Raw genomic sequence first — 25,482 nt, forward strand, 5'->3', positions numbered from 1 at the left:
ACAATGCCAACTTTTATTTAAAAAAGCAGTCACACTGTTAAAAATCCAAGCCCATCCTTTATGTATTGATGGCACAATGGTCAATAGACCCACTGTTGGTGGGCAACAGGTTGCTTTTTTTTTCCTTTTTGTTAAGTGCTCAGTAAAAATATTAGTTTTTTTTGTTTTTGTTTTTGTTTTTTTTTTAACAGTGTGAACATCCACCATGCCCAGGGCATCTTACTATTTGATTTTCATGTGTTTTTTTTCTATGGAATTGCTCTTGTTCCAAACAATTAGATATTGCATGTGATAGCTTACATGAAAATGCCCTCTATTTAGCACATAATTGCTGTTTGACAAATGTTAATTTTCTTCCTCTTTAGGTTTCAGGCCGCTCAACCGTAAAATGGGAGAGCTGGCTGAGCCATACGGAGGCTGGCAAACTCTGACCCATGCAATGTATAAGGGTTCCAATTACTTTACATCTTTGCAAACACTTGTAATTATCTGTTTTCTTTATTATAGCCATCCTGTTAGCTGTGAAATGGTATCTCTCTCTTTTAAAAAAATATATATTTTTATTGATTTCAGAGAGGAAAGGAAAGGGAGAGAGATACAGGAACATCAATGATGAGAATGAATCATTGATCAGCTGCCTCCTGCGCACCCCCTACTAGGGATTGAGCCTGCAACCCGGGCATGTGCCCTGACCAGGAATTGAACCATGACCTTCTGGTTCATAGGTCGATGATCAACCACTGAGCCACACTGGCCAGGCTGAAATGGTATCTCATTGTGTTTTTACTTTGCATTTCCCTAATGACTATTTTTTTAATTATTATTAGTTAAGGTATTACAAATGTGTCCTCATCCCCCCATTAACCCCCAACCTCCCCCACCCCACCCCCACCCCCGCCCCGCACACTCATGCTCCCATTCCCCTGTTGTCCATGTCCATTGGTTTGGCTTATATACATGCATACAAGTCCTTCGGTTGATCTCTTCCCATTACCCCCGCCCTCCCCTACTTTCCTTCTGGGGATTGATAGCCTGATCGCTGTTTCTCAGTCTTTGGATCTGTCCCTTTTCATCATCCCTAATGACTATTGATATTGAGCATCTTTTCATGTACTTTTTGGTCATTTGTATATATTCTTTGGAGAAGTTTCTATTTAGATCTTTTGCTCATTTAAAAAATTCAGTTATTTATCTTTATTGAGTCGTAAGAGTTCTTTTTATATTCTAGATGCAAGAATCTTATCAGACACATGGTTTACAAATATTTCCCCCATCATTGAGTTAATTTTTCATATTCTTGATAACGTCTTTTAATGCATAAAAGTTTTAATTTTAATGAAGTCCAATTTATCTACTTTTAAAAAACATTGCTCTTGGTGTCATTTCTAAAAAAACATTCCATAATCCAAGGTGGTAGAGATTTACTCCCATGTTATCTTTTAAGAGTTTTATGGTTTTCACTTTTATATTTAGGTTGATCATCCATTTTGAGTTCACTTTTGTACACGGTGTGAGGCTTCGCATGTATATATCCAGCAATCCCAGTACTACTTGCTGAAAGTAGACTGCTCCTTCCCCCCTTAAATTATCACAGCTTCCTTGTTGGAAATCCATTCACTCTATATATGAGGGTTTCTTTCTGAACTTCAATTCTATTCCATGCATCGACATGTCTCTCCTTATGTCAGTGCCACCCTCTCTTTATTACTACAGCTTTGTAGTAACTTCTGAATCTTCCATTTTCTTTTTAAACACTTAAAATATTTTTTAATTGATTTCAGAGAGGGAGAGAGAGATAGGAACATAAATAATTAGAGAGAATTATTGATCGGTTGCTCCTACACACCCCCTACTGGGGATCAAGCCTGCAACCTGGACATGTGCCCTTGACCAGAATCAAACCTGGGACTGTTGAGTCCACAGGCTGATGCTCTATCCACTGAGCCAAACCAGCTAGGGCCATTTCCTTTTTAAATGAACAGTGGGGTGAGTGTTGTTCTGCACCCATGTGTGGGGCGAATGCCAGCAGCCATCACCAGGAGAGTGAGGAGATGGGGCCAGGAGCCTGAAGCCAGTGCTGTGGTTTTAGGCATTGTGACAGTATCCATGTCCTTGGTTTGGTATTTCCAAGGGAAGGAAAAACTTGCAAGTAGTAAAGTCAGGATTCAAACCCAAGGGCCTGCTGCAGAGTTCTTAGTCCTAATCACTACTCTCTATGCCTCTCTAAAGGACATTGCATCTTTAAAAAAAACATTTTTTTTTTTTTATTGATTTCAAAGACTGAAAGGGAGAGAGAGAGATAGAAACATCAATGATGAGAGAATCATCAATCAGCTGCCTCCTGCACGCCCCTTACTGGGGGTCTAGCCTGCAACCCAGGCTTGTGCCCTGACCTGGAGTCAAAGAGAGACCTCCTGGTTCATGGGTCGATGCTCAACCACTGAGCCACACCAGCCAGGTGGACATTGCATCTTTTAAAGTGACATTGGCTATAGCATAGCTAAGGGTGACTCAGGTGAGTAGGTTTGGAAATTATGTCCCATGAGGAATATTCAAAAGAGCCAGAGATGGTTTGTTTGGAGACCAAAGGGATAAATGAGCATCTTCTTCAGACATTTGTCTGTGGATGACAATAGCTTTTTACTGAATAGTCTCACAGAGCCAACTCAGGATTACTGAGTAAAATCCTATATAATAAAGATTTAATATGATAATTAGACTGAACAGCAGAATGACCGTCCAGATGACCTTCTGGACGAAGCTGGGGCTGCGAGGGCTGAGCCCCTTGCACGAATTTCGTGCATCGGGCCTCTAGTATATATATAATGACTCAGATTCTGACTCAAAATAGGGAAGAACTTTTTACAAGCAGAGCAATTCACAGATGGACGGCCTGAACCAGAGAACTTAACTGGGAAATGGGTGAGCAGGGACTGAAGGCTGTTGAGCAGGGGTGCCGTGGGGGTGGGGAGGGAGTGCCAGTGCATTGGGAAGGAGCTTAAATTAGAGACTCCTGGGAAGTAACTCGCTCACTTTTTAGGATTTTATGAGACAACAGCTAATGTTCAACTAGGTGGGTAGGTACACAGTAGGCCCACAGCAAGCACTTACTCAGGGACCTTCCAGGCAGGACCATTAATACCCACACTTAGGGCCATTCATTGCCACACCACTCTGTGTGCATGTAACACACTAGGAGGTGACCCTGCAGGTCAGTCAACTAAACTATTTTGCAAAATTAAAGGGGTCAGATTTTTTTGCCAGGTCAAAGTAGAGAAAGGTAATAGGAACACAGGAGGGAGTTATGAAGGCAGAAAAGTTAAATTAAAAGTGAAGTCAGACATGGGAAGAGGAAGAGCTCCCACTCCCGCAGGCCCAGGACTGGCCAGACCCTCAGAGTTCGGATCTAAGCAAAGCTCCTACACAGGAGGGACTCTTAATGGGCATTTTAAAACATAAAAACATATTTGCCCCTCCCCCCGGCGCCACCAAATTCAAATAAAAGTGAATGAACCAGATACCACATTTGCTGTTTACAAAATTGGCTATTCTAAACACCAAACGAAGGTCAGGAGTCAAGAAAATAAAACTTTTTGAGTCCCTGAAGCCCTAACACCCAGGTTCTAAATATATTTTAGATGTGTGTTGGGGGGGACAGAGTTCATTCATACTTTTTGGGGGCAAAAGGTCTTCATCATATACTTGAAAGTGTGGTATTAATGAAAGGCGCGCTGCCCGCCTCTCCGGGCGGTGCGGGAGGAGGAGTCTGGCCGCTGGGCTCTGGGGTCCCTCCGCGGCCACCGGCCTCCCCGGAGCGGGTCCGAGTGTCCGGACCGGCTGCGTGGTGGCCGGCGGCGGGCCAAGGGGTGGGGCCGGGCGGCGACTGACCGCGGGGGAGGTCATGGGAGCGGAAGGCCTCACCGCCTGGCTCTTCCCTCCCTTCCCCCGTGGTCGGCTCCCCGCTTGCCCGCGCTGGGGCCGGGGGTCCATGCGGCCCTTGGGGCCTGGTCGGGGGGGCCGGGGGTCCATGCGGCCCTTGGGGCCCGGTCGGGGGGACCGGGGCCTGCGTGGGCTGGCCGCTGGGCCCCATGGGGGGGGCATTGGCTCCCCAGCCCACGGCGGGAGTCCGGCGTGGGCTGACACCCGCCCGCTGCCCCCCGGACCGGGCCCAGTGCAGCAGCGGTGACAGCGGAGTGGGGCGCGTGCCCTAGCTCGGGGAGGCCGCCATGCTGCAGTGCACCGGCCCCATGGCCGGGCCTGCTCCGAGCGGATGCCGCTCCTCCAGAGCTGGGCCACTCCACCGGCCGCACCCCGTTTGCTGGGCCTGTGCCGCCCAGATGCGCTGGAGTCCCAGTCTGCCCGCAGGCCAGCTGCGGGGGCTGTGCGGGGGGGCCATCCTGCCTTGTGGCGAGTTCGAGCGGCAGCAGCAGGAGCCGGGCAAGGACTGCGCCCTCCATCTTGCCTTGGGTCCTCCATCTTGGGACGGTGCCATGTGCGCCCTCCATCTTGCCTTGGGTCCTCCATTTTGGGACGGTGCCATGTGCTTCCTCACGGGAAGAAGCCGCTACTAGCCACACCCAGGATTTCTCTGGACTAACCAATAATAATCAAGGGAAGTGCACGCCATCACTATGACCGACTCGCGCCTGGCCAATCAGCGGGGCCCACAGTCCCCTCTCCTGCCCTCACTCCACCCCCCTTTAAAACCCCCTGTCCCATCAGGCGTCTCTCTCTCGGCCACTGGAGCTTACCGTTGCATCAGTGAGTGTGGCAGGGGAGCCAAACCTAGGTTTGAAATAAATGACTCTTTGCTTTTGCATCGGACTGACTGGCTCCCTGGGGGTCTTGGGAACTTTGAATTCTGGGCACAACATTAACACTGACAAATTGAGTACTAATTTGTAAATTTTTACCTTACTCCAAAGCAGCAAAAGTTCAATTTAGAGAGGGTTGTAGAATTGTATAACTTTTGGGTTAAAGGGGACTTCAGAGGTTCCTGGTTCATCTTCTCCTTCCTCTCCCTGTCCTGCCCCAATCCAGGGCTCAGGTTCCACTGACAATTTCTCAAGAAGCAGTCATCTAACTTTTACTTGATTGCCACCAGAGACAGGAAGTTCATCACCACCAATGACAACATACATAATGTATTTTGGGACAAGTTAGTTGGAAAGTCCTTCTCTACAATGACTTGAGAGCTGTCTTCCTATAATTTCCAACAAATGACCTCAGTTCTAGCTGTGGGACTTATAGAATCCACGGAACTCCTACTTTCCACAGAAAGATTTGAAAACAGACACCATTATGTCCTCTGAAATTCTATCTTTTAGCCAACAAATATTTCTTTTTGTCCTGGCATAAATCCTTAGTTCTATCACTCATTCCCATGTCATAGGGACTTATTTAGGTCTCTCTTTCCTTCTGGCCTCTTTTTTTTCTGAATTCAATATAGAGTGTCCTTCCCCAAACTGGACACAAGATTTTGGATGTTGTCATAATCAGCCTGGGGGAGAATAGACTGCCTCATTCTAAAACACACCACTTCTAACGAATATGGTGTTGGCAGCCACATTACACCATCATCTCATAAAAAACACAATCGACAAAGAATACCTTATTTAGGAGGATTTGAAATTGAAGGGTTATCTTCCTTCCTGCATCTCCTCCATTAAATTCTGGAGGATGAAGTAAATACTGTAAAAGGAAAACCCCTCATTCCTTCGCAGACTGCCCTCTCTAGACCTGGCATAGAGCAGGGGACAGTGTCTACAGCCCACAGAACAGCTGTGCTTTGAAGCTTCGGCCTCCAGCTCTCCCTGCACAAAGGAAGGGGAAAGGGTGGAATCAGGGTATGCTGAGAGCAGACTCTAGACCTGACACTACTTCAGATGCTTTATGCAGTGTGGGCAAAAGCAGGTTTACAGTTGTGAGCAGCAAAATGGCTTATTCTTGTGTTATTAATTAATTATCATATTCCATACGAACAACTCTAAACCTACTTTTGCCCCACCCTGTATATCTTGTCTCATTTTGTCTTCTCAATGACCTTCAAGGTGGGTGCCATTAGCCTTATTTCATAGATAGGCTCAGAGAGGTTATATGACTGTATCAAAGTCACACAGCTTGTAGGCGAGATCGGTTCTTTGGGCTCCAAAGCTATGTTTTCTTTCTGCATCTTGTTGCTTCTGAGCCAAACCTGACTGAAGATGAGGTCATTGCTGGACCACCTTTTTCAAACTGAGGAAAAAATTATGCTCGTGCTCGGCAGACCAAAAGGGTCCCCCATCCCTTCCTCTGCCCCACCCCTTCTCACCGCTCCAGACTCTCCAGAAAACGCAATGCTGCAATCACCAGATCCGTGAATGAAAAGACCATATACCATCAAAACACCCGGAATAGAAGAACTTCGGAAAGAAGGATGGTCACAAGGCCCTTGTTCGCACATTCCCACCTAGAAAATTTTGTACTTGCTTCTTGAGTATTTCATGATCATTGCCAGAAAGGGTGGCATGAGAAGTTTCCTTTAAAACAGCGATTCTTTTTTTTTTTTTAAATATATTTTATTGATTTTTTACAGAGAAGAAGGGAGAGGGATAGAGAGTTAGAAACATTGATGAGAGAGAAACATCGACCAGCTGCCTCCTGCAAACCCCCCACTGGGGATGTGCCTGCAACCAAGGTACATGCCCTTGACTGGAATTGAACCCAGGACCCTTCAGTCCACAGGCCGACGCTCTATCCACTGAGCCAAACCAGTCAGGGTAAAACAGCGATTCTTGAAGGGTGGTCTCCAGGCCAGCAGCCATGGCATTACCTGGGAACTTGTTAGAATGTAGATTCCCCAGCCGACCCCAGACCTAATGAACCCAGAAACTCTGTGGGCAGGGCCCAGCCATCTGTTTTCATAAGCTCTCCTTGTAATAAGCAACGCTCTCCTGCAGCTGCTGGTGGAGAAAGATGTTCTGGGGGTACAAGTAGCAACCTCAGCTGGCCTGGAGACTCAGTCTTCCAGGCAGGGCCAGGACACCCCTCGAACACAGTTTCTCAGAGGTTCTGTAGGGAATGCTGACAAAACGAAAACGGGGCTGCCCAGAAGCAAAGTGCTCAGTGAGACCAACCCAGCAAGATCCCTAACTTTCACTGTGCATTCGCGTAATCCGAAGAATCTGCTAATTGATTTGGAGCAACTGGCAGATTAAAAATAAAAAGGCAGCCTCATACTCTCACCACCAAAAGAGCCAAATACCTGCTTGCCTTCTGCTTTCAGTTTAACTCGTCCCTCTGGGAAATGTTCAGGTACATGATAGTCGACATTTCATCCCAAGTTCGGTAGTTGCTACCAAGGATGTTGAACTGAGCCTGTCTCTTTGCATATGGTTCACATTTTCTGTTTTACAAAAGAGGCACAAAGAAACAGAGCGGGGGAACAAAACCACCAGGCGAGGAGGCACTGTGCCTCGGAGGGGACCCCAGTAGTCAGTGAAGGTCTGGGGCAGTTCAAGATGGATTTCCTCACAGATATAGAGCTTGGGAAAGCCTTACGAAAACGGGGGTGGGGGCTTGCTGGAGGGAAATTATTTCAAGAGAGCCTGCTCCCCGGACTGTAAAAAAGTAGGGCTGGGAGAAGCAAAGAAATACAGCAACACCCTGCAATTCATTATATTGCCTTTTTTTTAAATTTTTTTTTTATTGCTTAAAGTATTACAAAGGGTATTACATATGTGTCCATTTTATCCCCCCGCCCTAGACAGTCCCCTAGCCTCCCCTACCCCCCAATGTCTTATGTCCACTGGTTATGCTTATATGCATGCATACAAGTCCTTTAGTTGATCTCTTACCCCCCTACCTCCTGCCCCCCAACCCTCCCCGGCCTTCCTGCTGCAGTTTGACAATCTGTTTGAGGCAGCTCTGCCTCTGTATCTATTATTGTTCAAAAGTTTATAATGGTCTCTATTATCCATGAATGAGTGAGATCATGTGGTATTTTTCCTTCATTGACTGGCTTATTTCACTTAGCATAATGCTCTCCAGTTCCATCCATGACGTTGCAAATGGTAAGAGTTCCTTCCTTTTTAGAGCAGCATAGTATTCCATCGTGTAGATGTACCACAGTTTTCTAATCCACTCATCTACTGATGGGCACTTAGGCTGTTTCCAGATCTTAGCTATGGTGAATTGTGCTGCTATGAACATAAGGGTGCATATATCCTTTCTGATTGGTGTTTCTGGTTTCTTGGGATATATTCCTAGAAGTGGGATCACAGGGTCAAATGGGAGTTCCATTTTCAGTTTTTTAAGGAAACTCCATACTGTCTTCCATAGTGGCTGCACCAGTCTGCATTCCCACTATATTGCCTTTTTAAAAATAAATTTATAAAGCAAATTTCAGAGAACACTAGTACCATGAAATGTGCCCCCCACAAAATTAAGGGGGGCCCACAGTGAAGTAAGGTTAGGCACTGCTGCAAACCATCTCATCCTCTGAGAGCTAAGTCTTGGATCGATATAAGGCTCTGAGACGTTCTGCAGTCGAGACCTCTTTTCATTTCAGTTGACCCAATATTTCCAAAGTTATTTGGCTAGAGAAGCTCCACATCCTCAGCAATTCCTAGCCACACCCCACAGGACACCGGCTGCATTCATCACTTACGTAAGTGGCCAAGCGAAGGTGTCGGGAGCAGAGGAGAAAAGTGTGCACATGCAGGAGAGAGTGGTCTAAGGAAGCAGGGGACCCTTCACACGAGGGGAAGCAAACGTCCAGCGATGGAGATGAACTGTGGGATGTGAGGTCCGACCCCTGTCAGAGAACCACCCCAGGAATAACCAAGGAAAGCAGGCCGGCCATTGCGCACAGCGGAGGCCCCCACGCAGTTCCCCAAATTACTCCAGGAAACTCCTCACTCAGACTGGAGCAAAAGACTCTCTTTCAGCTGCCTCCTGACCAGTTATCCCATATCTTCCGCCTCCCTCCGAAAGAGCGCCATTTGCTGCGGAATTGAGACACAGTTCCCTCTGACACCAGCACATCTGCCACAACGAGGTGCTGGCCCTCAGGCTACCTCTCTGTCTCTGGTTTCCTTGTTTGTAAAATGTTTGGGTTAGACAGGTGAATGCTAAGATTTTCTCCAGCTCTGTCCATTCTCATTTTTTACAAGAGGTTGGAGATCGGGATTCAAATTCCTATGATGCTATGAACTAGCTGTGACATTTGAACACGCATCCTCCACTCACTGTGCCCTCCTATGAAAGATGTACACCCAGGGTGACTGAGGCCCGAATGAGAGAATGCATAGATGGCGGGTGGTGATGGAAAACCGCTGTAAAGTAGAAGGTGGTGATCTCCATGTGGGGCGTGGCACCTGTGGTTATCGCTGTCTCCTCTGTCCTTCTCGGCGCTTTCCTCCATCCACCCCCTACCTGCTCGATCCTGTGAGCAGGTGTTTGCCTGCTCTTCTCTACTCATCACTCACTCAACTGCATTTGTTGGGAATGCTAGCCTCTCACATTCTGCCACTGTCCAGGAGTTGGGCTAACGTTGAAGATTAACAGGCCTAAAATAATTTCAAATTTCGTCATAATTTAAATAGAGGTTGACTTGCAATATACCACTGAGCTATTTATATAAAGGACTTCAAGCCAAAATCTTTCTTTTTTTTATTAGAAAGAGAGAGATGCCTTTTCATTTACTTATGCATTTATTGGTTAATCGAACCTGCAGCCTTGCTGTATTGGAACGACACTCTAACCAACTGAGCACCGGTCAGGGCCAAACCAAAAATCTTCAAGTATATGAGTCAGAGATGAAATTTACATATCTAAGAACACACTGTTTTTTGTTTTGTGTGTGTGTGTGTGTGTGTGTGTGTGTTTTAATATTTTTATTGAATTTAGAGAGAGAGGAAGGGAGAGGGAGTTAGAAACATCCATGATGAGAGAGAATCATGGATCAGCTGCCCCCTGCACGCCCCATACTGGGGATTAAGCCCACAACCTGGGCATGTGCCCTGACCAGGAATCAAATCTGTGACCTTTTGGTTCATTAAACCACACCAGCTGGGCAGAACACACTTTTAAAGTACTTTTAGGAATGCCAGTTACATTCAACAGTATAGTTAAGCAGAGAGTAACCTCACATAGGCTGATGTACAAACACTCTAGTCTCTTACAAAAGGACCCATCAGTTGACATTTTAGCCTTCCTGGGATGCTCCAGAATGGGTGGGAGCAAAGTCCATGGTTTGTACCTGTACCTTTGGGGCCAGAACAATCCTGAGTGTTGCGAACTGCACAGTGGAGACTAGAAATGGCCAATTAATTACCTTGTCGATTCCTCTTGGGCCATGCTTTTGCCACAGACTGATCTGTGAGCTGATTAATTTGAGGCTGAGGGGCAGGGGAGGTAGAATGAAGAATAAATCATTTATTAATTCAAAAGAATAAATAAGTTTGCAAAGAAAGAGGCTAAACTAGATCTTGATGTATGTGTAAACCATCAATTCTATAGACTTGATATCCTGAATTTTTCTGCAAGAAGCCTTACTTCTCTCCTCTGAGTGTAATAAAACTGTTGCTATAGGAAAACAAACTTCCCCTTACTCCATTGAAACGTCTTCAAACTTTTTGCTGATTCCAGACTGCCCCCTCCATGTGCCTGGTCAGAATAGGGTGTTTTTTGGTGGTTCCCACCCGAGAATCCGATTGTGCCCTTTTGGGGTGTAGAGATAGTTTGCTGATGCCCGGCGGGCATGGCTCAGTGGTTGAGCGTCGACCTATGAACTAGGAGGTTGCAGTTCGATTCCCCATCAGGGCACATGCCTGGGTTGTGGGCTCAGTCCCCAGTAGAGGGTGTGTAGGAGGCAGCCAATCAGTGATTCTTATTATTGATGTTTCTCTCTCTCCCTCTAAAAAAAAAAAAAAGTTTGCTGAAAAAGAACACAGTGATAATAAATAGTGTAGCTTGATCGGATACTTAACCGTGTGATCTAAGTGCTTTATTTTCATTATCTAATTTAATTCTATCAGCAGTGGCACCAGGTAGGCATTATTAGCTCCCCTTTTAAAATAGCCTCGGGCCCTAACCGGTTTGGCTCAGTGGATAGAGCGTCGGCCTGCGGACTGAAGGGTCCCAGGTTCGATTCCGGTCAAGGGCATGTGCCTTGGTTGCGGGCACATCCCCAGTTGGGGGTGTGCAGGAGGCAGCTGATCGCTGTTTTTCTCTCATTGATGTTTCTGATTCTCTATCCCTCTCTGTTCCTCTCTGTAAAAATCAATAAAATATATTTTTAAAAAATAAAATATAAAAATAAAATAGCCTCAGACCGTCTGAGGCTGGCTTTGACTAAGAACCTTTTCGAGGCCGCAGAGGGTTGGAAGGTTCAGTGGTTAAGTGGGAGCTGGTGTGTTAAGGAAGGTGGGCTGCAGTCTGACTTTATGACCATTGCTTCCTGTCTTCATGTAAATCTTTTCTTCAAGATGACATCTTGCAAACTCCCCAACATCTTACAAACACCCTCTTGATTGAGAATCATGGGTTAATTCATTGGGGCTCTGTCAGCACAGGGAAGTGACCTTGTCCGCTGCCCCTGCCCTGCAGCATACCTGGGGCAGGTGAGCCCATTTCTGTGTGCTCCAGGCCTCTGAGGCAACAATTCCTCGCTTGGTTCCAGTTTTCTAGGACTTGGAAGTAGCTCCCAGTCTGAGGATTTCGTGATTTGGAATCTGTTCCTTGGAGCTTAGGAAAATGCTGAGGGCCTGGGGGAGAAAGGGGCTGTGTTTGGGCCTCTGGGCCTGGCTGGGGGCTGGGAGGCGGTGTCCATGTGCCCTTGGAGAGACAATGGGCATAGTCAGAGGGCATGTAGCCCTTGGGACCCGCTGAGCACAGAGGTCAGATTATATCCCTTGTAACAAAGCTTTGGGCTTAAGCTCTTACCCACTTAGTTCTGAGCCCACTAGCCTTGGGTGGGACACGTCCGGGAGGAGGGGGCTTCCACCCAGCGGTTCTCTGCAGCTGGACCACAGCGCTCAGTGTAGCAGGAAGCACTGGGCCAAAGGCACAGCCTGGGGTGTTGGACTTGGGCAGTACTGTCCTCAAAGAGAGGGAGGCAGCCTTGACCATGGGAGCCAAGGGGCCCGGGAGTGAGTCAGTGTGGCTGCCCAGCCCCAGAGACAGGTTTCCCTTGAGGTGATTGTTGGCCAAGGAGGAGAACGCCACCAGCCAGGCCCTATTAAAATTGTTAGTGGCGAGGAATCGTCTCTAGGAACTATCCCCTGCAGGGCTGACAGAGTCCGAAGCGGTAAAATCCAAGTTTCCACCACGTTTCCCACCCAAGCTTCGCGAGCTCTGGCGTAGGAGGAGGCCGGCTTGCCAGGTGTTCCTGACGCAGCTGAGAGCAATCATTGCCACAGCCACCCTGCCTCGGCCATCACCCACGCCAGGCTCTGGGCTCACACTGTTTGCTCTGCTCTCCAGAGCCTTCCAGGTTTGGCGTTGTCACCCCCATTTTATAGATGGGACTAAAGAGCTAAGTTTGTAACTTGGCTGGACCAGGCTTCAAACTTGGGTCTGTCTGGGTTTCTTTCCATTCCACCATTACGCCTCCTCAGAAGGTAGCACTGGCCCAACCCAAGATGTTGATCCCGAGAGAGCATCTGGGCAGCAGCCATGGGCATGGGATTGGCTGCAGGAGATGAGGTGGGAGTGGAGCGTGGCACTGGGTGAAGGCCTTGGCTCGGATTGTTTCCTTGCATGGACAGGAGAGGTGAATGCCTCATTTAAACACAGAATCATACTGGTAGGAACAGGATGCCCTCCATCTTGTTCTTGTCCTGATTTCTGGGGGTAGGTCCATAGGGAAACGACTAGCCTTGGGGAAAACTACAGTGTTTGGGATCCACACAAAAACAGGCTTTTCTGTGGCTTTCCTGCCTTACCGATGCCGGCCGTGAGATCTCCTTAACCTCTGTGCCCCTCGTGGGCCTCAGCACTCAGGTTGTATGCTATTACTGTCTACCCTCAGTTTCAGCATGTCCTTGATCCCAGGAGGCACACTTCTTCATACTTTAATATCTGCGCAAATTGGCACATCTTGTGAATGAGGTCTACATTTGATGTGGTGGGGCTGTTTAAATTGATGTTGCATTTTTAGAATCGATGGAGACCAAGACTGAGTAAATACGATAATTCATGCACTTGTTCAACTCATCAAATGCCTACAGTAAGTGCTAGGCATTATGCTAGATGCTTAGAATATAGAAATAACCTTTTGTAGTCCCTTGCCTTTGGGAGGTCACAGTAAAGGGAGGAAATAGACTAGATAGAGCAACAGTTATAGTTCATTGGGATAAGGGCTCAGAATTTGGGAGACCAAGGTGTGTGGAAGATCAGAGGAAGGAGGGAGGAGAGGTGGGGAAGGGGCTGGGACCACTTTGCAGCGAAGGTGTGTCACAAAGGAGGTGGGAATCCGAAGGGGTTAGAAGTGGGCTGGGCATGGGTTATGGAATGGTATTCTGGAAAGATTGAATTATTGGAGCAAAGTTCAAAATCATGAGAAACTTGGATGTGCTTACAAGCTTAATGGGTTTGTTGTGGCTGAAATGGAGTGTGTGTGGAGACATGGGTATAAAATGAGGCTGTGGGAATAGGAAGGAGGCAGATCATGGAGGACCTCAAGTGCCACCCAAATTTGCTTTGAGGTCCTGCACGGTCACGAGCTTAATCTCCATCCTGAGTCTAGCAAGTCATCTGGGGGTTTTAAGGAGGGGAGTGGCGCCCTGATCTGTGTTTAGGAAGTTGTGTAGAAAGCAGACGGGAAGAGGATGGCAGGTAAGATGAGGTGGATAGAGTGGCAGCTATCGGCAGAGAAAGAAGAGTTACCCCGAATGAAGCAAAGCCTCATTTTCATTTACTATTTCCAGGCAAGGTGGAGGCTTGAGCCCTGGTGCAGAGGGGCAGCTAGAACCTGCAGGCACAAGTGACCCGTTCTTGCCTTAACCCCGTCATGTGTGCCTTTGTCTCGGGAGAGCCACCTGACCAACAGGCAGCTGACTATAAGAAGGGATGCTGGGAAAAGCTGGAAAGACAAGAAATGCTTAACACTGCCTCTGCTTGTTAAACAAGGGTCACATCAAGCTACAATGGGGACATCTAACCTGTATTTGCCAAATTAGTTCACCAATCAGACTTTTTTACAGTTGGATGGGAGTGTATGCCAGTGCTTGGGGGAAAAATATGTGGGTATTGGTGAGAACCATCACAGGAAACACATATTGGATCTAAGATAGTGTTAGAAGTCATAAGAAAGAAGTAGATAAGATTCTGTGGCTGTACATGGGAGTCATGCAGAAAACATAATGTTGTTGGCTGATGAGCCCACTCTGCTCTGGGGACAGATGCTCGGGTGAGAGGTGGAAGGAACTCACCCACCGTACTGGGGATGCTTTCGAAGGGCGAGAGATGGCTGTTGATATTGTGCCCCAAGACTTACAGTTCTTCCCCTTTGACTTTTTCATACAGGTGCAGTGCCACACTTACACGGGGTACTGCTGGTGTGTCACCCCAGATGGGAAGCCCATCAGTGGTTCTTCTGTGCAGAATAAAACTCCTGTATGTTCAGGTACCGTAGGGAGGGGCGGGAGGAAAGAAAAGGGTTGGAGAGAGACCTCTTGCTGTCCCCTGAATTCTGTAGGGGAATATTTGAAAGATTGGTGGTGGTTATCAGCCATCCCCAGGTGAGGGGGGGTCCCACTCAAACATGCACTTGCTCTTAGTCAGCCGGGTGACAGAGCCAGTATATACCTGTATGCATATATTTATTATTGCCAGTGTAGGTTTCTGGTTCAAGGCTCTTTTCCCCAAATATTGGCTGTAACCCCTACAGCACGGCATATACATTTTTAGCTCGAATGCTCTGGCTGCTAGTGGCCCTGGGAGCACTTGATTGAGGTGGATTTCAAGGCTCCATGGGAATGCAACAATAAAGACCATGATGATCCATTAGTGATAGTTGCCATGAGCACAGGAAAGGAGAGTGGTGGCCTATGCACCATAGGTGTGCCACCCCTGAACAAGGTAATGTAGAGCGATGGAGAACTCTCATCACAGTGTCCCTCACACCTGGCTGCCCTCGGCGGTACCTGGGGGACGAAAAAGAACCCAGGTGTTGAGGCCCCTCCTGTATATTCTCACCCAGCAGGTCTACAGTGAGACCTGGAGTCCACATGTGTATGAAGCTTCTCAGATGGTTCTGATGAGTAGACCAGTTAGGGCACCACAGCTTTATACTGACCCTCTAGGTCAGCCCATGGCAAAAATTAAGTCCTTTCTATTTCCAACTTGATAAGCATAGGGACATTTTGCTCTTAGGTTAGCTTCAGGGGACTGTGGACTATGGATTTACACAAGCCCCACACTTTCACCTTCCATTAAGATGAGAGTTTCTCCCTTAATTCACTATGCCGCTCAGCCTTCATTAAAAAATACAAAACCCTATCTCACCATCTGCTGCTTCATATTTCTCAATAGCTATGTGTATGAGGTTTTATGTATTTACTTATCTTAATTTTGAAGTGCAAGCAAAGGACGAAACATTATTCTAAAGCCTATGGGAGATCCCAAAGGCTAGCAGTTCTGCTATCCTAACATTTTCCTTTTTTTTCCACAAAGTTTATTCATTTTTCTTCTGGCCCTGCTATATAAAGGGAGAAGTAAGTGGGAAGGGCAGTGAGTATCTACATTAGGAAACCAAGACTTGCAGGCCAAAAAGGGAAGTTTATTTTTGGTTTACATGGAAACTGGAAACCTTAATTGGGCTTGTTGTGGGAAGGGGCAGGAATGAGCCCTCCTTGCAGATGACCTGGAAAGTTCCATTGAAAGAAAACAAATGTACTAGAAGCAAGTCATGCAGGGTAAGATAATTGAATCCTCACAAAATCAGTGCCTGGAAAAAGGGTATGATATAGACTGCAGAAATATGGGTTCTCTCTTTTCTTTTGGCCTGGGATGTCCACAGATGCCTTTCTGTGGATTAAGCTGGCTGTGCCCTGCCTGTGTGGTGGGTCTTGTGGAAAAGACAGGTGCCACACGGTCAGGACCACAGGATGGGTGCATATGGCATCCTGGCATCTGCAGGGCAAAGTGTTTGGCCAAACTCACACACTACCCTCTCCTTAAGGAGCAGCCTGCTGCATCTAGAAAATTGTTTCCATGCCTCAGACTATTTTGGCCCATTCAGGACAATTGGGCCAACAATTTTCTACTTAATGCAGATGGAAAATCGCCGATTTCCTGCCCTAACCAGCAAGGGATGTCAATCATTGCATTTGCAGTAAGAGGGGGTTTCTTTTCGGTTGGTCCTACTGAATAGCTATGGCTCAGAACATGGAGCCGGTGGGGGAGATGGGGAGTGGAGGCGAGGGGCAGTCATTGGAATGTTCAATAAGGGAGAAGTCTGGTTACAACTATTGCCAGGGAACCTGGAAATCATGGTTCATCTCAACAGTGCTGTGATATCAGTGACATTGACATTAAACAAACCCCACTCAACATGTATGTATGTACTAACTGTGTATATAATGTCCCTAGATGTGTATACGATATATATACACATAACCATATGCTCATAACATCAGGCTGTGCCAACACTATGAAAGGAACCAACCGCGATGCATTCTGAATGCCTGTGTTTCTGTTTCCCCTCTCACCCAAGGTTCAGTCACCGACAAGCCCTTGAGCCAGGGTAACTCAGGAAGGAAAGGTGAGTAGAGTTTTATGCTTTATCTAAATGTTTGCTCCTAAAGCCAGTCCAAGCAAGAATTCTTGGACAAGATGGATGGAGCTGGGGTGAGAGCTAAAGGTGCCCTGCAGAAAATATCCATTCTTATTCTGTGTTTCTTCCCAGAAGCACCGAGGTGAGTAAGGCTCATCGGTGGTGGGGACCAAGCTCCCAGGATTTCTGGGGGAGGTGAGCGAGTGCAGGCCACAGAGCTGGCAGGGACCCTGAGAATCTTGGTTCCTAGGAAGTTCAGTCAATCAGTGTCGCCAGCATTAAACAGGAAGGATAATGAAAGTACTAGTAGGCGTACTCAAGTCTGCCCCGACTCTCTTATTTTGGAAACCCATCTGAGCATTATTTCCCTCACTGCTTCTCAAGAACTATTCCAGCTCCTCCAGTTTCTCTTCACTAAGACTAGGCTGGCTTCATGCGCTTGCCCCCGTGCATTGGTTGCCATAAAATTCTCAACTATTTTGTCTTTGAACTTGTGCTTTTAAGTGCGGAAAGTCGACGGGACAATGACACGTACATGTGAGCAGCAGTACATGCAGTTGCATGTCTGCTGTTGATCCTTGGTCCCATGTGCACATAGCTTTTGTGATGCATGCTTTTATAGTACGCTCAAAATTTAATTTTTCTTTACCTACAGCAACATCAAATAGCAAATTAAAACACCATGGCAAGCCGAGAGAGACTATGGAAGAGAGGATACAACTTTACTTTTAGTCTCTTTAATGGCACTTTCCCCTGCTTTTTGAACAGAAGGCCTGTCGTTTTCACTGTGTACTGGGCCCTACAAATTATATATACCCCGATTAAGGCATTTGTCTGAGTGCTCTTTAGGGGTCCAGCTGCCATGAGGAGCAGGTTCCCGGGGTATGCGGACCATAATTTCCGGTGTGGCAGACACTAAGATCACCGTTGCTCACCTCCAGGATGATTTACAAGCACACGGAGAGCTGTGGTTGCATAGAAAATAACTCTCAATTTCATTGCATGAGTGAGAAATCCAGAATCCCCATTTTCAGGTAAAACCCAGACAAGGGACCTTGGCTGAGTTTGAGGCTTCCCACCTGAATCTGGGCCTTGAGAACTTCATGCTCATAAGACCCACGTGCTAGTTGGCACACGCTGTCACAGGGAGACCAAGGTGAGTCCCTAGAGGGCCTAGACCCTGCTCCAGGCGCTTACTGAATAGAGAGGGGAGGAGGAGGCCAGGTCACCCTTCCTGAACGTAGGCGATGAGTGTCCGGAGAACCTGCTGCCTAGTTGTGGGTGCTCCAAGAAGATGTGGAAGTAGGGCATGGTAACACCAGCACTCACTGCAAAACATGGGCCAATGGACTAGATGGGCTGCTCCTATTCCTGTGAGCAGGAATGAGTAAGTGGGTGAAAAAAAAAGAGCACGTGCCTTCCCAGGTCTTCCTGGGAACAGCGGAGACAGCTGTGAGTGTGGGTGGTTCCTTCCCTTGGGAGAGAAACATGGCCGTTTCTTTCTGCAAAGAGCTGGAATCATCCATTCTGTGAATGGCATGTATCTGCGATGTATTGGGGCTGGAAAGAAAGCTGCCTTCAGTGTTGCTTGTTGCAACAGGAGTCTTCAGAACATGCGCTTTATTTCTGGGCATGAGGTCCTGGTAGTAGGAAAAAAAAAGGCAATCCACTCAGAACTGACCACCCAGATTTTCCCCACGAGAGGGTACAGAGTTCATGATGCTGAGTTAAGCACCCACACCAAGAAAGGCCCATGGGGTTTGGGTTCTTAAACTGCACAGAGAAGTGCTTTCCAGATTGACGTGACTTCGCACCCCATGGATAACGTAAGAATCAGACACATGGTCATGGTGGGATCTCACGGATTTGTCAGGAAGAGGGCAGGGGAACCTGATTCCTCCAGGGGTGGTGTAGGGAACAGGGGCATAGAGTCTGCAGCTTCATCTCAGAGCTAAGCTGTCATCAATTTTTAGTTCTTTGCTGTCCTATACCAGATGAGTTCCTCCCTCCGTGATGGTTCTGCAGAGGCCCCTGTTTAGTGAAAAGGCCTGGAGGGTGGGGCGGGAGGGGGGGGGGTGAGGAGGGAGGGATGCTAGGGCTTATTTATCCTGGAGAATTGACGTGTCAGTGAGCTCTCTTCCTTCTACTTGGGAGGATCGGTGTAGGTGCTGATCCTGTTCTCTCTGCCATGGGCAGTGCAGTGAAATGCAGTTTGGGGCCACCTGTAGGAAGGGCCACCTGAAGCCACACCTGCCCAGGAAGCTGAGGTTTGAATGGGGACAGGGTGCGAGAGGGCATTCGTAATATCCTGTGTTGGCCCACTGAGGTCCCTCTTTCAGCTGCCACTTAAGAATGGAATGTGCTCCGAGGGCAGCAGGTGGGAAGACACAAAGGCCCCTTGTCTGAGCTCGTGCCCACACGTGGGGTCTCCTAGCAGGCATCTCCAGAGAGCCGGAGCTCGTAGCCCTGAGGCCTGCCACAGGCAGATGCTGGGCCTGGCCCTCGTGCAGGGCAAGGGTCCGGGTGGGAAGGAGGTGAGGCTAGAGGGCTGGGTGTGTGAGCGGTGGGGGGCTGTGGGGGAGGAGCAGACCCGGCCTATTCTTTCCCCACCCTCTTGAACATGCTCCACTGACAGGGCTGGAGGGATCGGTTCTCTCTGCCTGGAAGGAATGAAAAGACGTATTGTGCAGCCACGGAGAGTCTGGTTGCCAGCCAGGAATGAGTCCTCCAAAGCAGAGGAGAAAGGCAGAGCGAGAGGAGGCTGGGGGAGGAGGCCCAGAGAGATAGCAGGAGCAAAGGAGGCGGGAGAGAGGCCAGGCAGTAGCAGGTCACAGCCGGTTGGCCTGGACTGGGAGGCCTGGGTTGCTGAGGCTCCTGGGTCCACAGGTGTGGAGCCCTAGGGGAGAAGGGGAGGGGGGGAGGTGCTGTTATCTTACCCAGATGCACGTGCTCCTGGAAGGGAGAGGGTCAGAACTTCAGACTATTTATTTAATCCCTTGGAATGTCCTTGCCTGGCTCTGATCTCTGGGCCCCTTGTGTTTCACCAACTCCTTTACAGGCACATGTGTGGTAATTAACACGTGCAGTGTAGGTCCCGGCCATGTGTTTGAGTTTCAAATATCCATTGATCTGGGGCACTCCCATCCTGGCCACCCCTCCCCTTCTTCTCCTTTGGTTTTTGCCCTTGAAGAGTGACAGAAGGGGGGGGGAGGTTCTGTGTGTATTGGAGGGTGGGGGACACACGTGCATCCACATGTATTTTATTGAGGCTACAGAGGAATGTCAGAACAGGGGAAAGAGCCCCCAACAGCCCTTAACCCCTGATGATCTGTTGCTAAAACAGCCCAAGGCTGCAGAAGTTGTGGTCGAGATGAATTTTTGGTTTCAACTGAAGAATGGCTGGGAAGCAAATGTGTTTAGAGATCGTGAATTTACTGAGTGGCTTTTCCTGGCCGACCAATGCTTGTGGGGTTTCCTATGGTGCCTCTTTTTGGATTGTTGGTGATAATGAATGTGGATGATTTGGGGAGCCCTCGGGATGACTGAATACAGCCAGGGACTGGTCCCGGAGTCATTGCTTGTGAGGTGGCAGAGGGACTGCACCGCCTCCAGCGGGTGCGGTGGGGGAGGGGCGTGGCGAGGAGTGACTGCATGACATGGAGGCGAGCCCTTGTGCACTGAGTGCTGGCAGATCCCCAGGAGGTTTTTCCTTCTGGACCTGGGACCTAGAGAGCCCAGGGTGATGCTTCTGTACATGGCCAGGGGAAAGTCTAGGGCCGTGGTCAGCAAACCATGGCTCGCAAGCCACATGCGGCTCTTTGGCCCCTTGAGTGTGGCTCTTCCACAAAATACCACGTGCGGGCGCGCACGTACAGTGTGATTGAAACTTCGTGGCTCATGCGCAGAAGTCAGTATTTTGTGGCAGAGCCACACTGAAGGGGCAAAGAGCCGCATGTGGCTTGCGAGCCGCGGTTTGCCATCCACTGGTCTAGGGTCATCAGGGGTTTTCTGCGGTTTGCCTTTTTCTCCTTGTACCAGGTCTGGGAGTTCGCTGTTTAAAGAAAGTGAGGACAAAAATAAAAACACGAGCAGCCTCTGTGTACACTTCTCCATGGGTTTCTGTATTTGTCAAGCCAGTCTTCGAGAGGCACTGAACTTCCAAAACCCAACCCACCTTTAATTTGCAGAGATTTTGTTTTTAATCTTCACTGGCTGCTGTGTAGTATGTGCTCCAGGTAAAGAGTAGGTCTCACTCTTTTATCCGGGTAAAGATAGAGACAAAGGTCCCTCTCTTTTGTCTCTATCTTTAGAATTTCTCATGGAGCCTGGGTCTACAGATTGGTACCAGCTGGGAGATCTTGTCACTCAAGTGACGGATGAAGCATCCTCCTGATCCGGGGCTGAGGGATGTGCTTAGGGCAGGGGTGACGGATGGCAGGCATCTCAGAGGAAGGGGGTAGTTAGCACACCTGAAGGAGGTTCGTCTCATTGCCCTGAGCCTGGCTGAGATGTGCAGGCTCTTGTCTTGGGACATTCTACATGTGGGGCGTCACTCCTGCTGTACCCTCTTCCCAGCTACCTCTCTGATTCCTCTTCCCCCAGCACCGAGGGAGAAGCTGGATCAGTAGTTGATGTGTCAGCATGGTCATCCGATGGCAAAAGTGTGATGACCTACCAGCCTGCGCTGGATTTGAATGGAGGTGGGCAGCGGATGATCTGTACGGGTTGGCTTCTGTGCACATTGAATTTCCCTGTGGGATGAGAAGCATTCTCATTCCCATGCTGTGCTTGCTGACCAGAACTGTGCCTGAGCAGCCCCAAGCCCAGGAGAGGCAGCTTTTTGCTCTCTGCATGCATGTTGCTGCTGCTTTCTGGTGCTCTGAGCCACCCTGACCAGGCCTGGCATATCTGTGCACCAGCTTTGCAGAGATTCATTGTAGAAAGGGTGTGCATGAGTGTCATGTGTGCACCACATCTCCTTCCTCCCACAGTTAGTACTCTCCCAGCTTGGCCCATCTACTGAACCCCCTGCCCTGCATCTTAGCCCCTATTCTGGGGTCTCCAAAAGAAAGTTTGTGCGTGGAAGATACTAAATTTAGAGTTTGAATCCCTGCCATATCCCCATTTCCAAGGGCTGGAGATGAAATAGGGTGTATGGATCTGGAATAGCATCCTAGTCATAGGTTCTTACAAGTCCCTGGCGTTATTAGTAACCATTGACATTTTATATTTGTTTTTTTTATTCTTTAATTCAACAAATACTTATTGAGAACTTCCTGAGTACCAGGCTTGTTACAGTCACTGAGGATCCAACGACAAGTAAAACGATAAGAACCCTGGCTTTGCCTCACGGAGCTCATATTTTAATAGTCCTTAGCCTCTTCTTATAGAACTTACCTTCAGGTGGAGGTAAGGCCTCCCAGGGGAGCACAGCTTCTAGATGCTGGGAAGCTGTCGCCTCTGAAGGGGACAAAAGACGGGTGGATCCTCCAAACAGGCCTGGGAGGAAGCTCTCAGGGCCAGAGCCCCTAAGGAAGGACCTCTGGTGGAGGCTGTCTGCCTGAGATGAGCATGGCCACTGGCAGGCTCTTGGTCCCTCTACTTGGTGCCTTTGTGGGGCCCCTGACGCCCAGGTGAGACAGCTCACTGTTCCTTGGCTGAGTAAATTCGGTTCCAGGTGTGACACAGAAACCTGGAGGGAGGCCGGATGTCAGCATGTGGTGGGAAGGCCTCAGGCCACATCTGCACCCCTGTCTCCAGCCCCGAGCCCCAGGGGGCTCCTCTGGCAAAGGCTGAGGAGTCATCACTCTTGGGCCCTGTTGCACCAATTCTGTGCCTGCTGAAGAAAGCTGTGAGGCTCAAGGGCTGCTTATTCTAAAATGTGTAAGGAAGGGCGACAGAACTAGAACAGCTAAAGCAAAGTTTCCAAAGACAAAGAAAATGGGAGATCCTACTCCATCTGTTTTTATAAATAAAGATCTCTTTACTATTGTACTCCCTCATGACCCTTTATGAATTTTCAACTGATGCTTCCCTTTGTTCTTCCGAACAGATGCTATAACCCTTTTAGTATTGATTTCACTTTCTTTTTTAGAAAAAGACATTTTTTTTAGAGCAGTTTTAGGTTCACAGCAAAATTAGGAGGAAGGCACATAGATTTCCCCTGTACCTCCTGCCTCCACACATGCACAGCCTCCCCATTATCAACATCTCACCAGGGTGCTACCTTTTTTGCAATCCATGAACCTACACTGACACATCATTATCACCCAACGTCCACAGTTCACATTGGGTTCACTCTTGGTGTACGTGCTATGGGAATGAACAATTATACTATGACAGGTGCCTACCTTACTGTATCACACAAAGTATTCTCATTGTCCTAAAAATCCTCTGTGCTCCACTTGTGCATCCCTTGCTCTCCCCTCCCTACTCTCTCCTCCCACCAGCAATCACTGACCTTTTTACTGTCTCTAAAATTTTGCCTTTTTCGAATGTCACATAGTTGGAACCATAATATTCTGTTTGATTTTAAGATTATAATGCTCTAGTAATCAAGACAGTGTGGTATTGGCCCAGGGATAGACACATAGATCAATGGTACAGAATAGAGAACCCAGAAATGGGCCTTCTGCACAGTGTGGAAAGCTGTTTTGTGACAAAGGTACAAAAACAATGCAGTGGAGGGAGGACACTCCTTTTGATAAATGGTTCTGTAGCAATTGGACGTCCATAGGCAAAACCAAAACCGCCAAGCTCCTCACACCTTATACAAGAATTAATTCAAAATGAATCTTGGACTTAAATTTAAAATGTGAAAAGCTATTGAAAGTTTTAGAAAAAAAACATAGGATAGAATCTTCAGAATCTGTAGGTAGGTGAACTTAGACCTTTGTTTTCTTAGAACACCAAATACATGATCCAAAACATTTAAAAATGGAATTAATTGTGGGACTTAATCAAAATTAAAAACTTGCCCTTCCAAAGATCCTGTTAAGGGAACAAAGAAACTACAGATTGGGGGAAAATATTTGTGAGCCACATATCTGACATAGGACTGATATCTAGAACATATAGAGAACTCTCAAAAACTCAGTAGTTGAAAAACAATTCAATTTAAAAATAGGCAAAATACTTGACTAGACATTTCACCAAAGCATGTAGGCAGAGGGCAAAAAAAAACCCACCAAAAAAACCCCCAAAACAAACCAAACCAAAGGATGTTCAACACCAATAGCCATAAAGAAATGCCAGTTAAGACTATGATAAGATATCACTGCACATCTATTAGAAGAGCTAAAATTAAAAAAAGAATAGTGCAATGCCAAATGCTGGTGAGGATGCAGACAAACTCAATCTTTCACACATTGTTGGTAAGGAATGTAAAGTGATACAGCCACTCTGAAAAATGCTTTGGAAGCTTCTTCAAAAATAAAACATGCCGGGGTCCAACCCCAGCAGGTCCAGGGGTCCCCAAAGGTGTAGACGGAGTCGGCGAAGAAGGAAGGACACGGAGACAGCGTTCAGTTGATCAGCAGCCTAGCCAGGATCTCCAGCCAGGATCTCCAGCCAAGTTCTGGTCTGGATCTCCAGAGAGGTTCTGCTGTTTATTGTTTTGTTACATCCGTATTTATACCAGTTGATTTTAATCCTGTCAATTTCTATTACAAAGGTTAGGGCGTTTCTTATCTCCATTCCAGGGAGTAAAGATTATGTAGCTTAAGCATGACTGTTTGTAGTGATTAACTACCCGCCTGGCACTTAGTTAAGGAGTTTCATCCCCTCCCTGACTTCAGGGAAAAATTCCTACCTGGGGAAACAACCTTTCTAGGAGAGGCATCCCCTCCCTGACTTCAGGGAAAAATTCCTACCTGGGGAAACAACCTTTCTTGGAGAGGTGACCTTGGTTAAAACACACAGCGCTAAGGGGAGCAAACATATTAAGAACAGTATGCTATATACGCCAGGTCCCTTGAAACATATGCTGTGCAGATGTTTCTTTCCTGCAGCAACTGTGTCAAGCAGCAAGGATGGACTGGCTTCCGGCAAATTCCCCCTTTTTTATTTTTTAAATGATAGCGCATGCAAATCAGTGGCCACCTCTCAGATTGGGCCATTTAAGTCTCGGAAGAAGAGTGGCAAGCAATGATAGTGAGCATAGCTATAAACATAGTGGATGGAGCGCAGAAGGAGCCCCATTCCTGTAGAAGGTTGCCAGCCTCTTCAGTCAAGGGATTTCAGCTGTCCTCAAGTTGTTGGTTTGATTGTCTTTGTTGGTCTGGCTAGCGGGCGGCGTCACTGGCGACAGGCTTCCCGAAGCGTCAGCAAGTTGAAGGGCTGCATCAAAGGGTCCATCAGGGCCGTGGTTGATGGTGGTGTCGATGTCCGAGGAGGAGTAAGCTGTGCCCTCTGGATCCAGCTGATATGGAAAATGGAGGGTAGTAGAAAAAGAAGAGAAAGCAAAAGAACTACAAGGCATGGAAGTGTTTAGAAAAAAGAGGGAGAAGAAAGGGAAGAATGCAGCATCCTGACACAGCCCTTTCCTTCAGCTGCCCCTTTCCCTGTGGTCCAAGGTAGAAATGGGAAACAAGTCCTGTTGCAGTGAGAGGGCAGCTGCTGTCAGCCAGTCTCTGTCTTTACCTGGGTCCCGATCTGAGCTGGGCATGGGAAGCAGGAAGCAGCCATGGGGACAGGAGACCTTCCTCAGAAGGGCCGAGTGTTCA

The 25,482-nt window shown here is 47.8% G+C and overlaps 1 protein-coding gene across 5 annotated transcripts in view; it reads left to right on the plus strand.

Annotated features, from left to right (window-relative positions):
- Positions 1-25,482, plus strand: part of SMOC1 (SPARC related modular calcium binding 1) — a 149,768-nt gene that overhangs the window by 75,805 nt on the left and 48,481 nt on the right. For all 5 annotated transcript variants that reach the window (XM_036311338.1, XM_036311347.1, XM_036311365.1 and 2 more), the window contains exons 4-5: positions 14,509-14,608; positions 16,700-16,747. In XM_036311338.1, the coding sequence (XP_036167231.1) occupies positions 14,509-14,608; positions 16,700-16,747 (148 nt within the window). The remainder of the gene's footprint in view (positions 1-14,508; positions 14,609-16,699; positions 16,748-25,482) is intronic.

The sequence above is a fragment of the Myotis myotis genome, unplaced genomic scaffold (assembly GCF_014108235.1).
Source record: "Myotis myotis isolate mMyoMyo1 unplaced genomic scaffold, mMyoMyo1.p scaffold_m19_p_1, whole genome shotgun sequence".
In the NCBI taxonomy this organism is placed as follows: domain Eukaryota; kingdom Metazoa; phylum Chordata; class Mammalia; order Chiroptera; family Vespertilionidae; genus Myotis; species Myotis myotis.